Source organism: Loxodonta africana, chromosome 8, assembly GCF_030014295.1.
Source record: "Loxodonta africana isolate mLoxAfr1 chromosome 8, mLoxAfr1.hap2, whole genome shotgun sequence".
Classification (NCBI taxonomy): Eukaryota; Metazoa; Chordata; class Mammalia; order Proboscidea; family Elephantidae; genus Loxodonta; species Loxodonta africana.
The window spans coordinates 57,941,241-57,954,713 of NC_087349.1; the positions used below are offsets into that span (position 1 = coordinate 57,941,241).

General features: G+C 38.4%; 1 protein-coding gene across 1 annotated transcript in view; it reads left to right on the top strand.

Annotated features, from left to right (window-relative positions):
• Positions 1-13,473, top strand: part of ADAM22 (ADAM metallopeptidase domain 22) — a 64,381-nt gene extending 50,908 nt beyond the window's left edge. Inside the window, exons 20-21 of the mRNA XM_064290404.1 lie at positions 5,177-5,300; positions 8,528-13,473. Of these exons, the coding sequence (XP_064146474.1) occupies positions 5,177-5,300; positions 8,528-8,548 (145 nt within the window). The 3' untranslated portion in view covers positions 8,549-13,473. The remainder of the gene's footprint in view (positions 1-5,176; positions 5,301-8,527) is intronic.

Consider the following 13,473-nt stretch of genomic DNA (forward strand, 5'->3'; position numbering starts at 1 on the left):
CTTCAAATAGAACAGGAAGCAAATCAGAAGCATGCTCCTGACTCACAAAAAGTGCAGATCATCCCTACATTTTAGGATCTATCTAATACTCAATTTGCTGCAACTCTGTGTAACATTAGAGGCTAGAGAGTATTTTCCAAGAGCTCTTAATGGCATTTTTTTCACTGTTTACAATCTCAAAGTGATTTCCTAGAGGTAAATGTCCACTTTATATCTGACTACTTTGTAGATAACTAATGTAAAGAAGAAATATAGCCTCAATTAATACTTCTTCTGAGCATAACTTAATAATAAGCTATCAGATTACTTATTTCCATGACTTGGGTCAGCATTTAACAGATATCAAAATATGTTTATGTATTTAACTCTCAGCACCCATATAAGGTGGACTTTCTCTTCCAGTGTACCATTTAGTTTAGTCATACATAGTTTGAGAAAATGATTAGACCTACCTGCATTTTAATTTGATTCATAATATTTCCATATACCCTAAGGAAAGCATAAAGCCTGCCTGCTCACAAAATTATACCCTGCTTTTATACCCCACCTGTCCCTCCTGCCCTGTCCCTCTGCTTATCCCACCTTGCCACAATGAACCTCATACACATACACTCACATTCAAACATCCCACCCTCATCTGTAGCTCCCAAGATGGCCAGCGTCAGGAAGACAGGTAAGATGGTTTTGAATGTTCTTTGGAATCTTGGCTTACCCGCAGTCCTAGTCTCCTTTCAGTTTTCCTCAGGCTTGTGGGCAGATTGCAATTTGTTCCAGTCATGGAATCAAAATAGAATAACTTTGGTCTCAATCATATGGGCTAGGGTTTATATTCCTAAACAGGGTTGATGTTTTTGCAGCAATAATTTGTGAAATGGTACCCCGGAAGAGTTGATTCACCTCCCCTGGGTGAGCTGAGTAGTTTTTGTGGCTCCCAGAGAGGAGTTCACAATTTCTTAAGATCACCCAGGTCTGCCCAGAAGCTGCATGACTAAACGCAGTTTGGATGGGGAAATGCTTTAGCACCCCCCGTTGCACGTGCAAAGCTGCAAGGGCAATTTTAGAGGGTTCCTTTATCTCTTCTTTTAATAGAAGATGTTGGTGTCTACACTATAGTGGATAGTCACATTAAGAATTATTTTTTAAAAAGCCATATTTATATTTTAAGGTTGGATAAAGTTCAGTAGAGGGTTATAATTCAACTGTTATTTTTGGATAATAAAGGCTATACTGGTAAGACTCGGAAATTGGCTATTTCCATGGCAGTGGTAAATAATTGAACTTTTAAAACAATGATTTTAATGCAACAGAGAGGAATTTATTTACTTACCATCTAGGTCAGGCCTCATATGGGAGGCCCAGAGTACATCCACTCTTGGCTTATGCTTTGCCAATCCTATGCTTAAGCTCAGACCTGCTTCATCTACTTCCAGGTCGTTCAGGATTACTTCTCCTACCAAAATTACCAGTAGGGGCAAAGGTCACCTTATTAATCACACATGTGGTATGGAGTTTGTGGCTTTCTTATCAAAATGCAATGGGGACTTTGTGACTGCACTTTTGTGACTGGTCCAAAAGACAGCCCAACACTTATAGTATTCACATCACTGCAAAGAGCAAAGCAAATGCCAAAAGATTTTGAGTGATCAGAGCCCCTCAGTTGTGTACCCTTCCCCTGTTCTGATATAAAGTGGTTGCCCAAATTGTTACCGGCATATAATCTGGTCTTCAGAAAGGAACAGGTAAGGTGAGGACAAGAGCATTATTTCACCACCTCGAGATCCTGGGTGCAATGTTAGTGACAGTGCTTTACAAAGCTCTCAGAAGGCATCCTTACTCTTGGGTATTACCCAGTTGATTACTCACTGTATCACTTTGAGTCCATTTCCATTGTCTCATGGAAAATACAGTCTCTGAAAAGGAACTAATAATAATTATCATATGTTGAATGCCTAGTGTGTACTTTTATTTCTCATGAGGTGTAGATATTCCCTTTTTATGGATGGTGGAAATTAAGGCACAAAGAGGTGAGATGATTTTCCCAAGGTAGCACATTAGTAAGCCTCAGAACCAGAATTAGAGCCTGGGCTATCTGAATCCAAAGCCCGTTCTGTTTAGGTTTCACTGTAATTACTGAAAAGTAGCAGTGTGGATAATGACTACTTAATTCCTATCCTGGAACATTTTGTAAACTCTTTTATATTAGGCTACTATAAAATTCTCATACGAACACAGCCAGTTGAATAAAGGGTGGATCTTTGTTGCTCATGTGTGACTGGCTCTGTCGAGTGGGGGAAAAACTGAACTGAAATTTGCCTCTTAGGCATATCCACAATAGGTGAGCCTAGGAAGTCTGATGTAGCCCCAAGATACAACAGAATCCATTGACACATGGGTATACCTTGATTGTGTAATTCTAGTATGGCACCCACTATGGTTATTGTAAGAAACCCTGGTGGTGCAATGGTTAAGTGCTTAGCTGCTAGCCAAAAGGTTCGCAGTTTGAACTCACTAACTGCTCTGCAGGAGAAAAGACCTGGTGATCTGCTCCCATAAAGATTACAACCTAGGAAACCCTATGGGGCCATTCTACTCTGTTAAATTGAGTCACTGTGAGTTGAAATTGACTTGAGGACACACAACAACATGGTTATTGTTGTTTGTGAAATGTAATAATAATAGTTAACATCTGGTTTTAAGTGAAAATCAGATGGAAACTACTAGGAAAGTAACCAAAGTCAGAAAAGAGCCTGGAGGAGGATCTGAAGAAATGTCTCCCTTAAATTTCCTGAGAAGTTGTATTTATTTTCCCTAAACTGATTTGCCCTGCCTTGTTTTCTACTCTTATTCTGACTCCTGCTCTGTTGCCCCCCACCCCTGAGATCATCACTTATATGCTGTCATGCACAACCCAACCTCCAGGGCCTGTTGCACTTTCTCCTATTAAAACTGTCCTGCCTGGCTTCTCTTCCCCTCAGGGTTCAAAGGGTCAATTAACCAGTGTGTTAACACGAGAAGTAGTATATGTGCAATTCCTTGTGGCTCTGGAGAGTACCTCCTGTTTCTGTTTTAACATATTATTGGCATTGGCCATGGAAAGATATTTGAAGGGAAGACTGGATCTTCAGCACCCCTCGCTGGAATGGCCTCGTATGTGTTCAAGGGTAGTCATTTGGACCAGTGGCCGAGTGAATGACTGGCATTACTGAGGCTATGAGGCAACAGCTCATGCATATTTACACACACACTGCAGCAGATTCAAAAGAAGACTAGTTTTTTATTATCCCTTAGTGAAAACAAGATTTGGTTATTTGTGAACCTGACCAGCTTTCTTGAACTTAGATATTTTATCAGTAGTGATTAGGCTAAAAATCTGAAACCCTTATTTTAGTAAAAGGCATTTAGATGCCTAAAAGTTTGTCCTCACTTTACACACATGAATTTATTTTCTAAAAATCATAGTTCTATTTGAAATGTTTTCCTAAAATTAAAGGAGAAAATTTAATTTCCGAATTAGAAAAATTATGTGGTGGCACCCTATTACCCTATTAGCTACTTTAGAGGATTTGAAGTACTGATATTCTTAGTTACTCCTATCCATTCAGCTATGGTGGGAATTAAAATGATGAAAGTCAAATAGCTGCTAAGTTCTAGCAGTTCACAGTAAGGCGTTGTCTTGGCAGTTTACCAAAAATAGAGGAAATGTTAGGAGTTACAGATAAAAAGTGAGCCGAAACACTCTAGATCCTTAAAAGTAAGCAAGAATGTTCACTTGGATCTTATGGTTTGTAGGAAAAATGTTTTCCAGATGTTAAGTTGAATTCAATGTCCGTAAAATGGAAACTGAGTTAGAAACTACAGCAGAACCAGAGCAAAGGATATATGAATAGGGACCAAGCATTTAAAAGGGAGAGAAAAAGACACCTTTAAGCTGTTGGGCACAGTGCTGGCTGCAGATCTTCCCCTGACCAGTGCTACCCCCACCACTCCCAGGCTGGGTCAGTCACCCACAGCAGATGAGGTACATTCTACTGAAATAAATAGTTATAGTGCGGCGGTGTAGCCCGTTCAGTGATGTGGGTCGTTACCGCCTTGCACCAGGAATTGAAGAGTTCAGGCATGTATAGCAGTGACATTTGTGAATAGGATAGCTACTGCAGACTTAGCACCTCTATTTTCCATTTGTATGTTGTAAATTGTTATTTTCATTCTCAGCCGTGTTTTTTTCTTCACTTTAAAAGCAAGTTAACAGCAAGTATGGGCTTTTCCAATGTACCCAGCTTAGTCACAGATACTACCACTCATGTACGAAATCAAACAAGTACAGCATAATACATCAACAGCTTATCCAGACCTTTCAGATGGAATTGTCTCCATGATAAATAGAACCCATGTTCTCAGAACAGGAAGGGTATTTTTTGTTGTTGTTTTGTTTAGTTTTAGTAAAATTCCAGTCAATAAAGTGTAGCCACCTTATGACATGACAAGCGTACCCTACACGAGTTACCAAGATCACCTGGTATGGCTTAGAATCCTCCCCTGTGGGGAAATGCTGACCATAGGGACTAATCAGACCATTGTCGTATGTTCTCATCAGACTGTTTGGCTTAAACTCTGCACTTTTACTGCTTGCATGTTACTAATTTATTATTAAATTCCCTGTATCTGCCTTTGTTTTCACAACTAACACAATGGCCTTTGAATGCATGAGTTTTGTGTAAACTGGTGTGCGACTTAGCAACTAATAACTATATTAATTGTTTTGTATTTTAAGATCTTAAGATATAATTGGAATTACTGTACTTTTTAAAAAATTACATTAAATGGTAAAAATAAGTCATTATACACATATGTTGTGCACTTAATTTACCATTACGAGCTCTTAGAATATTTTATTTGTTTACCATTTTAGCTTTTTATCTGTTCTGTAGGAAACTTGGTTGTTGGCTTTTTAGTTGAAAAGTATGATTCTGTGTACTAACATCTAAGTAATCCATTACAATTATGAAGTTAGAAAGATAAAATTACAGCATTGCAGTGTTGGGAATGACAGAGGAACTTCCCAGTAGTTAAGCCTGTGAAAGTAGAACTCAGAGGGTTTGTTTTGAACTTTTCAAATACTTGAAATTGAGTTTAGGCAATCAAATGATATTTATCTCATATATTCTCAACATCTCAGGACTTTATCTCCTGCCAAGTCTCCTTCTTCATCAACGGGATCTATTGCCTCCAGCAGAAAATACCCTTATCCAATGCCTCCGCTTCCCGATGAAGAGAAGAAAGTGAACCGACAAAGTGCCAGGGTAGGTGGAAGCTCCTTCCATTTGCTTACATCCTCAGTCATTAGCATATATCTTAGGAGCATGTATTTTAAAAGAGAAAGCCATTTTTCTTTCTTCACAAAAGAATTTAAAAAATTAACTTTGAAAATAGGATTTTGGGGAGTTTGTTTCAGATTTCTGTTTGCAAATTACTTATGTATATTGTAAAGATGTTTGGTGTATATTAACAAATAAGTGTTGCTTATTTATATCTTTTATTATTCATTGTCGATAATATATTGTAACCTGGAATAGAAAAAACAATTTATTTTGCCTTACCAATTTTTAAATACACCTGGAAGGGGGCAGACTAAGTAAAATTAGCCTTGTTTCTATCCCAGATTATTTATTCATGTCTCCCATGGCTAATAGCAGCCGACAGGATTTTAGGAATGGGAGCCTGTGACAGAAAACCAGACCAGTGTCCTGGGGATGAGGATAGAATTTGAATACTAGGAAAGGGAGCCTGCAGTAATATTAGAAGAATATGGTAAAATGTGGCTCAATTTAGCTGCTTTTTACATTTTGAAAAGTGCCAAATTTAAAAACATGGAGGAACTGATTATTTTTATAAAAAAAAGCGAATCACCTAAAGTTTCCTTTAAAAAGTAACTCCTCTTTTACATTGTGATCATGGTTCCATGCTGTCTCACAGCATTCCCGGAACACATCCATTATGTGAAATTTGAGATAGAGTGTTCAGAGGAGCAAACCAGCCCTTAGAGGCTTCAGTGAAAGATATAAGTGAAGAATAATTGCCTTTATTGATGTCTAGGCTCTGCTGTGGTCAGTTATACAATAATGTTGATCTTCTCAGAAGCAATGTTGCAAAAAAAAAAAAAAAAAAAAAAGTTTAAAAGCCTGGGGAGATTTGTTTGCTCATGGATCCTGGTTCCTTTCCTTTTTGGTTTTGAAAGATGTTTCAGAGTCTCTGATCCTGAAGCTAAAGTATGGGGTTCAAAGTAAACATGTATCATTCAAATTTCAACTCACACAACCCAAAACCAGTAAGAAAATACCAATCATTGATTAAATCACCATTATCAAAAGGATTTTAAAAACAATCAGTGGTGTTTTTATTAATCGTAAAAAATTACCTTTACATGCTAATATGGGAAATGGTAAGAGAAAAGAAAATGACTCAGATTCTCAGAACTCAGCTTTCTGGCTTTAAAAAAGATTTGTAATAGGCATCTGGTTGTTCATCATATGAGTATATGATAATGAAATCTAAGGCTAATGTCTTTCTTATCCTTCTGGGAAGTTGTCCAGCTACAACACTTCACTGTTTTTTCCACTAAGTTGTTCACATTGCTGTTTTGCTCCATCAAGTTGAGGACACTGACTCTGCTGTTGTCATACTGTGGTTCAGGTTGTTTGAGACCTTTTCACATGAGATCCTGTGAAATTGATACCTTCCTAGAAGAAATGGCTGACCCACAGCCCCTTCCTTAGGCTAAACAGAATGACTGATAAGACTGTGGCCACTGGTATAGTTGTGTGAAAGGCCTGATTCGTTCTGTCTGTTTTGGCACCTCCATATGAACCTCTGTGGTAGAGTCCTCCAGAATGGGCCCCTGTCCCTGGGCTGTCTTTGTGGGCCAGGAAGAATTGACCAAGCAGATCTTCCTGTCTGTCGGGGAGAGGTGACACAGACATGCCAAAGTCAGGTCTTTTCCAGGTGATGACTTAGAATTCTTTGTTCCTCTTTCCTTACTTGGAGAGTAATAACTCAGGATTCCCCAGTGTCATTCATTTATTCCTTTCTTCTTTCTGTAAGCTGCCACGTATTATTTAATCTTCATAACCATACATGATGAAACTGAGGCTCCCTGAGGCCAAAGCCTAAACTTTTTATTACTCCATAATGTAATCCAAACTTAAGTTCAGATGCCACAGATACCCTGCAGGTCCCTGTTTAACCCATTCTTTTCATTCTCTGCACCAACAGGTATCATGTGCTCACAATGATCCTCACGTTGTAAGGGATCGCACTGAGAGATTGCTTTGGTTCCCAAAGGGTGTAGGGTAGGGAGGTATCTTTTGATGAAAAAGATGTATAAATATATAAAGTATATATACATATATGTGGAAACATCCACTTAGTCATTTGGCTTTTTCTCCATTTTCTGTCCCAGAAACTCATTAGCTACATAATGACATGCCCCAAATGTCCAGTAAAAATGAAATTTAGATGGAAATTGGATACAGTCTAAGTCACACTAGTCTCACCCTGTCTTTGTTTATAATAATTAAATCAAAATCATGTTTCCTGGAAACACGTTTTATCATTTTGGGTTTTTTTTTTTTTTTAAATTGACCTTACTTCTTTGGTATACTTACTCAATTGTATTCATATTTAATTGTGCCAAAGTTGCTTTCAGTCCATTAAGGCAATTACTAAACATTACAGAAGATGGATCTCAACAGGGCTAGTGTAAAGAGCTGGTGACAGAGGCAAGGAGAAGGAAAGGGTGGGAGAATTCAGGAAGTGACATCATGCCCTGAATGCACCATTCTACTCCAATAACATCAACTCCTGAGAGGGAGTACTTTTCTAGGTGGGAATGGAATTGGACACTGGATAGCATTGGTAATAAGCCCACTCAGTGATTTTTAAATGGGTGATGGTGGTATTGTTGGAATCACATTTCCCTGAAGTCAGTGTTTCTCAGCCTTGACAGTACCTGGGAATCATCTGGAGAACTTTTAAAGTACACTGAGGCCTGTGTCCCGCCCCGAGAGATTTTGATTTACTTGGTTTGGTGCGCTGCCTGGACAGTGAGACTTTTTAAAACCTCCCCAGATCATTGTAATGTGCAGTTGGAGTTGAGAACCATTGCACTAGCTGGTGTATCAGAGTTCTGTGGGGAAAGACAGACATATGTAGTTTCTCATATTTCAAATTTATTTTGTATTAGACACAATGTTTAATTTATTCAAAATTTCAAGTAAATTAAATAAGGATGTGAGGTTTTTTTGTGTGTCAAAAGGAAGCAGTTGTTAAAAAGATTGAGACACAGGTTAAGAGAAAAGAGAGAGAAAACAAAAAATTAAAGTTTATTTTATCCATTTATTAGACTTGGCAAAAGTGTGTATCCATAATCGTATATATGGGTGGAACCAACTCACTGTTTTTTGTCTTCATGATTTAGAATATATGTTTCCTGTTTTCACAATGTGTATTTTTGCCCTTCTCTGTTGTGCAGCTATGGGAGACATCCATTTAAGATCAACTGTTTACATGTGACACATCGAAACTGTTTACTTCAACTTTTGTAGAAATCCAGCCTCACGGAATCACTGGAAATCTGTCTGCTCTTCAGACAACATGAAGACCCTTAGATGCCACGGAGGAGAGGAAGCTGATTATCACATCTGGATATCATTTTCTTTTTGTCATTTGCTTAGGATTTAACCGAATCATGAAAAGAACCACTGAAATGTTATACTATAACATGGAACAGATAAAGGGACTGGTATGTTAGTGGATAATCCGCATGACAGATATATGTAGAACTGTCACTGTCTCACATGACCCAAATGTAGCAAGTTTCCTAAGGGACTGTAGTGTATTCAGAACTTGACATTCTGAAGCACATTCTCACTGTAGACCGTAATGCTATGTGCATGAAGCTTCTGTTTATTGTTTTCTACATTTAAGGAAACAACATCCAGCAATAGCAACTAGCATGCAGGGCTAAGGCATATAGGATTTTTCTGCAGGACTTTTAAGCTTTGAAAGGCCAATACCCCATATCTAACTTTAAACATGTATTTTTACTTTTGTTTTTTTACTTTTCATATTTATATTGGCATACGAGGACAATTGTACATACATAAACATTTTTAAAATTAAAAAAACAAACAGCTGTTACACACAAGTGTATTTTGCCAAATGCCTAAAGACAATTACAGATTGCATCATCATCATCCATCGAATGTTCCTTAAAGATTGTAAGCAGGTGATGTTGTAAATACAGGGGTCAATGCTGTAAATTTGTCTCTCCATAATTAGCATTTGTCCAAAACATGTGATATCCCTTTAAATTGAGGCAGTTTTATTGAGTGGTTCATTGAGCAACAGAAGAAAATGCCCAGCAAATCTTGCAGCCTCCACAGCTTGCTGGAGCCAGGAGTCCAGTAGTGCAGCCGCTGTCCTGCCTTGAGACCCTGTGCTGCTGGTCCCTGGGGATGATTGCTCTAGCCTGTCCACTCTTCGTCTGGTGGCATACAATGCCTGCCTCAGCAGCCGTTATCTTTCAGCACCAGAGCACATCTGCTGTGAGCCCTGCAGCAGAATGTCCTGCTGAGATTAAACAAATGCACCAAGTACACGTGAAGACTGCAGCTGCTGGTGAATCAGTAGTTTCCAACTTGTCAATACCCTAACCCTGTATGGCCTGAAGTTTTATTCCTTAAAAAAAACTTTATAGCCACCCTTGTGTGTGAAATGAATGACTTGTTTAAAACAAACAGCTTTTACACTGTTTATTAAAGATATTTGTCATCAGTGGGATTTAAGGAATCCCAACAGGTCATTAGAACTGACTTTGAAGCAAGATGATAGAAGGCTCTACAATCTGGGCTGAAAGCCTCAACAGGCCAGAAAGGGCTAAATGAAACCTAAAGCCACAGGTGTGCAGCAACTGTGAAGTTACACAAACAGCTGAGGGGGGAAAGAATCTGATGGTTTGAACCCTATACCTTTTTAATCTATAGAAAAATGAGAAATCTATGTTAAAAGTCACTCCTTTAAAACCAAAGTTTGGTAGCTATTATAATACAGCCATCTGGCTAAAAGGAGGCTATCCTAGCACGGCTACCCTTGTGAACTTGGAAATTGATAGGATCAAAGGTTCTGTATGCGAACTTCTTCTGAATTTCCTCCTTTTCTTTTTTTCTTAAGATGAATGGAATCTGCAGGTAAGATTTCGGAAATACCCTCTAAATTTGCTTTTTCCTGGTAATGTCTGTGGACAGACTCCATTTCATCTCCATGACTAATCATTTTAAATGGCTGAATTGAAGCCTCAGGTTAGAAAGCAATGTTTCATACTCTGTGTGTTTATTTCTTCTGTAATAGACCTCTCTTCTGACAGTCTTTGAAAAAGTAAGCATCCAAAAATATGATATATCATTTTTTTATGACAAGAAAGGATGTGATTGCTGGAAATACAATAAAAATGCAATCAGACTAAGGCTTGGGCAAACATTGGGCAGTGTTGCCACATGACTCAAGCAAAGGACAGGAGGGTAGACAGATTTAAAGATGTAGCAAATAAAGTGGCTTTTGACCATGATCACTTTTTAATGTGCGTTGAATGTTTTCTGGTATTGAGTGTATAAAAAGCTAATGTTATAGGGTTTATTTTGACTATAAAAGAGTTTATAGATTTGAATGTAAAAGCTACTTATGCTTCATAGTTATAGTTACATGAGCCCTACATTGAAAGAATCTGTAAGTGGCTAGCTAAGTAGTCAACAAATCTTTTTTACTCTCCCTCTTCAAGGCTCTCTTTTTCCTCACCTTAATTATTTTTACATGAAAATTATTTCACGTGAAAATCATTATTATGTGCCTTTTGGGAGGCTTGGTTGCTCCAGGGGTATATAATTTATAGTCATCCTCCAAGTTTTTTTTTTTTTTTTTTTTAGTGCAGATGATGATTTAAAAAAGTTTAGAAACTTTAATGTTCTGGGTATCCACTCTGTCCCCCATGTTAAATATTCTTAGAGCCATTTGCAGGTTTCTCTGATAAGTTTAGAGTATTAATGGATATTCTCAAGAAATACCTATATGTGTACTCATGGTTGATGCTCTAGATGTATTTAAGTATCTATGACTTTTCATTCACCAAAGCAGGGAGAATGGACCCATGGCACTAAATAAAAGCACAGCATTATTTGTTTTTAAATATCTAATTTGGAGAGAAACTTTGAGGCCAAGTAGCAGTTTGTATCATGCTACTAAGAAACATTTATACGCCCGATCCATTATATAACTGTGATAGGAAACAGAGAGTAGTTGTTTGACCTTTATGTCCATTGTATGCCTTTTCCTCCTTCCTAAATTTTTGTGCATAGATTGACAGCCCTGATGCCTAAGATGTTCCAGTTATCTATAGTCATTAATTAGCATGCAGTAAATCCTGACTTAAAGGAACATTGCCAGTCCTTCCACTAAGAGCATCAGCAGGTAGGTGTGGGGTGACAGGGAGGCCTCAAGGAACTGATTGGAGGACTGACTGGTTTTTGCACAGAGACACTGTCTTTAGAGAGGAAGTAGCGTCCTCTGGAGTGTGCCAGCTGCAGTGACCCCCAGGTCTGGGAAGGAATAAATCAGTGCTTATCACACAGTACAGCATAGGGAGTGCTTTCAATTTGCTGTAGTTGCTGTATTTTTAAAGACACTCAGTGCTTCAAGGAATGACCTATCCTTAGAACTGCTGCTTTAAAAAATGTTAATAAAGCACATGTAGGGTTAAAATGCTAAAATATTCAGTTCGAAATTGGTTTATTGACAATACCATTTTTAAAAAATTTTTTCCCTTGCTTGAAAAAAAGTGTTTAAAATTGTGTTTGCGCTGTTGTCACTCCAGCACAGAGTTTCTGAATGTAAGATTGAAGAAGTTGCTGAAAAGATAAAATTAGATATTCTGTGCAGTTCCAGAGAAGGACTATTTATGCTTAACTTCATAACAGGCTTATATATCTCATTCTTTTTTGATGACTTCCTTGCAGACTTGCATAATTTAAGCACATCCATTGTCCCAGATCTCTTGTGGCTAGTTTACCTTTTTTTAAATTATTTACTTTTACCTTTTGACCAGAGGAAATAATGGTATTTCTATTCACTTCTTTCAGTGCTTCAGTTTCATTCATTTTGCTCATTCATTTTCTATTGTTATATAGTTCTATTTTAACTTTATATGCTTAGTGTTTAAAATATTTCCTTGTGTTATTCCACGATAATAAATTCTTACCAAAATAAAAGAGTATTTTACTTTACATAAACTTAAAGAGAATGTATTGGGAAGATACTGGGTAGCTTGCAGAGTATATGGGCAGGGGAGAGCCAGGCCCCCAACTGACAGGAATAAAGAGAGGCAAGACAACTGCAGTCACTGCCTGACACCTCATATAGGCAGCATATTTTAAATATCTCACCATTTGATAAGTTGGCATGAATTTCCCATGAAAGGCTCGGACTCCCGTTTATAGCGTAATGTCAACTTTTATGCTCTTAATTACGTTTTTTTCTTCTACTCTTATGCTTTCCCCTGAAATTGTCACTCAGATACTTTTTCAAGCATGAAATCAAGATGAATTTCTCATTTTCACTCTACTAGATACATAAAAGGCAAACATTTCTATGGGGTAAGGCTTCATTTGGGGCGCAAACTTTTATTTTTCCCTGAGACAGTTTCTGAATGGGTAAGACTACTCTGATTTGGGATGCACTAAGTTTCCTCCCGGTCTGGAAAGCAAAGGACTTTCATAAAACAGCATCCTCCATTTTTTGCATTGTGAAGCGCCCAGCCTGTTCCTGTGCCATGTACGTGAGGTTGAAGAAACAGGGAGCCTTGGGAGGTGGTAGGGCATTTATCTTGGCATAGGGGCAGAATGGAGATCCACATGAAGAGCTCAGAAGCCAGGTAAGCAGGGAGAGCACAAGATGGCCACTGGGGTGGCAGCGGGGAGAGGGGCTGGGTGTCTGAGACTCGTGCTTTGCAGTCTCATCTAGTGTTTAACCCGTTGAAAACTCACTGCCATTCAGTTGATTCCGATGCATAGCGACCTTATAGGACAGAGTAGAACGGCCCCATAGGGTTTCCAAGGAGCGCCTGGTGGATTCTAACTGCTGAGCTTTTGGTTAGCAGCCGTAGCTGTTGACCGCAATGCCACCAGGGTTTCAGCCACCTCGTGTTAGCTTTTTACAAAAACTTCATGGTCCAGTCCATGGCAGGTGTGTCCCTGTTACTTTTTTTCCAAGAACCCATATCCCACTGGGAGGAGCCTTAAGGCTGGAAGGGTTTTAGTCAGGGGCTTCATTTCATCTTTCTAGGTACCCTTGAAGTCAAAACTAAGGCAAAACTGTGTGCGCCCATGCGTACTCACACTTGCGTCTTTTTTTTTTTTTTTTTACAAAAAG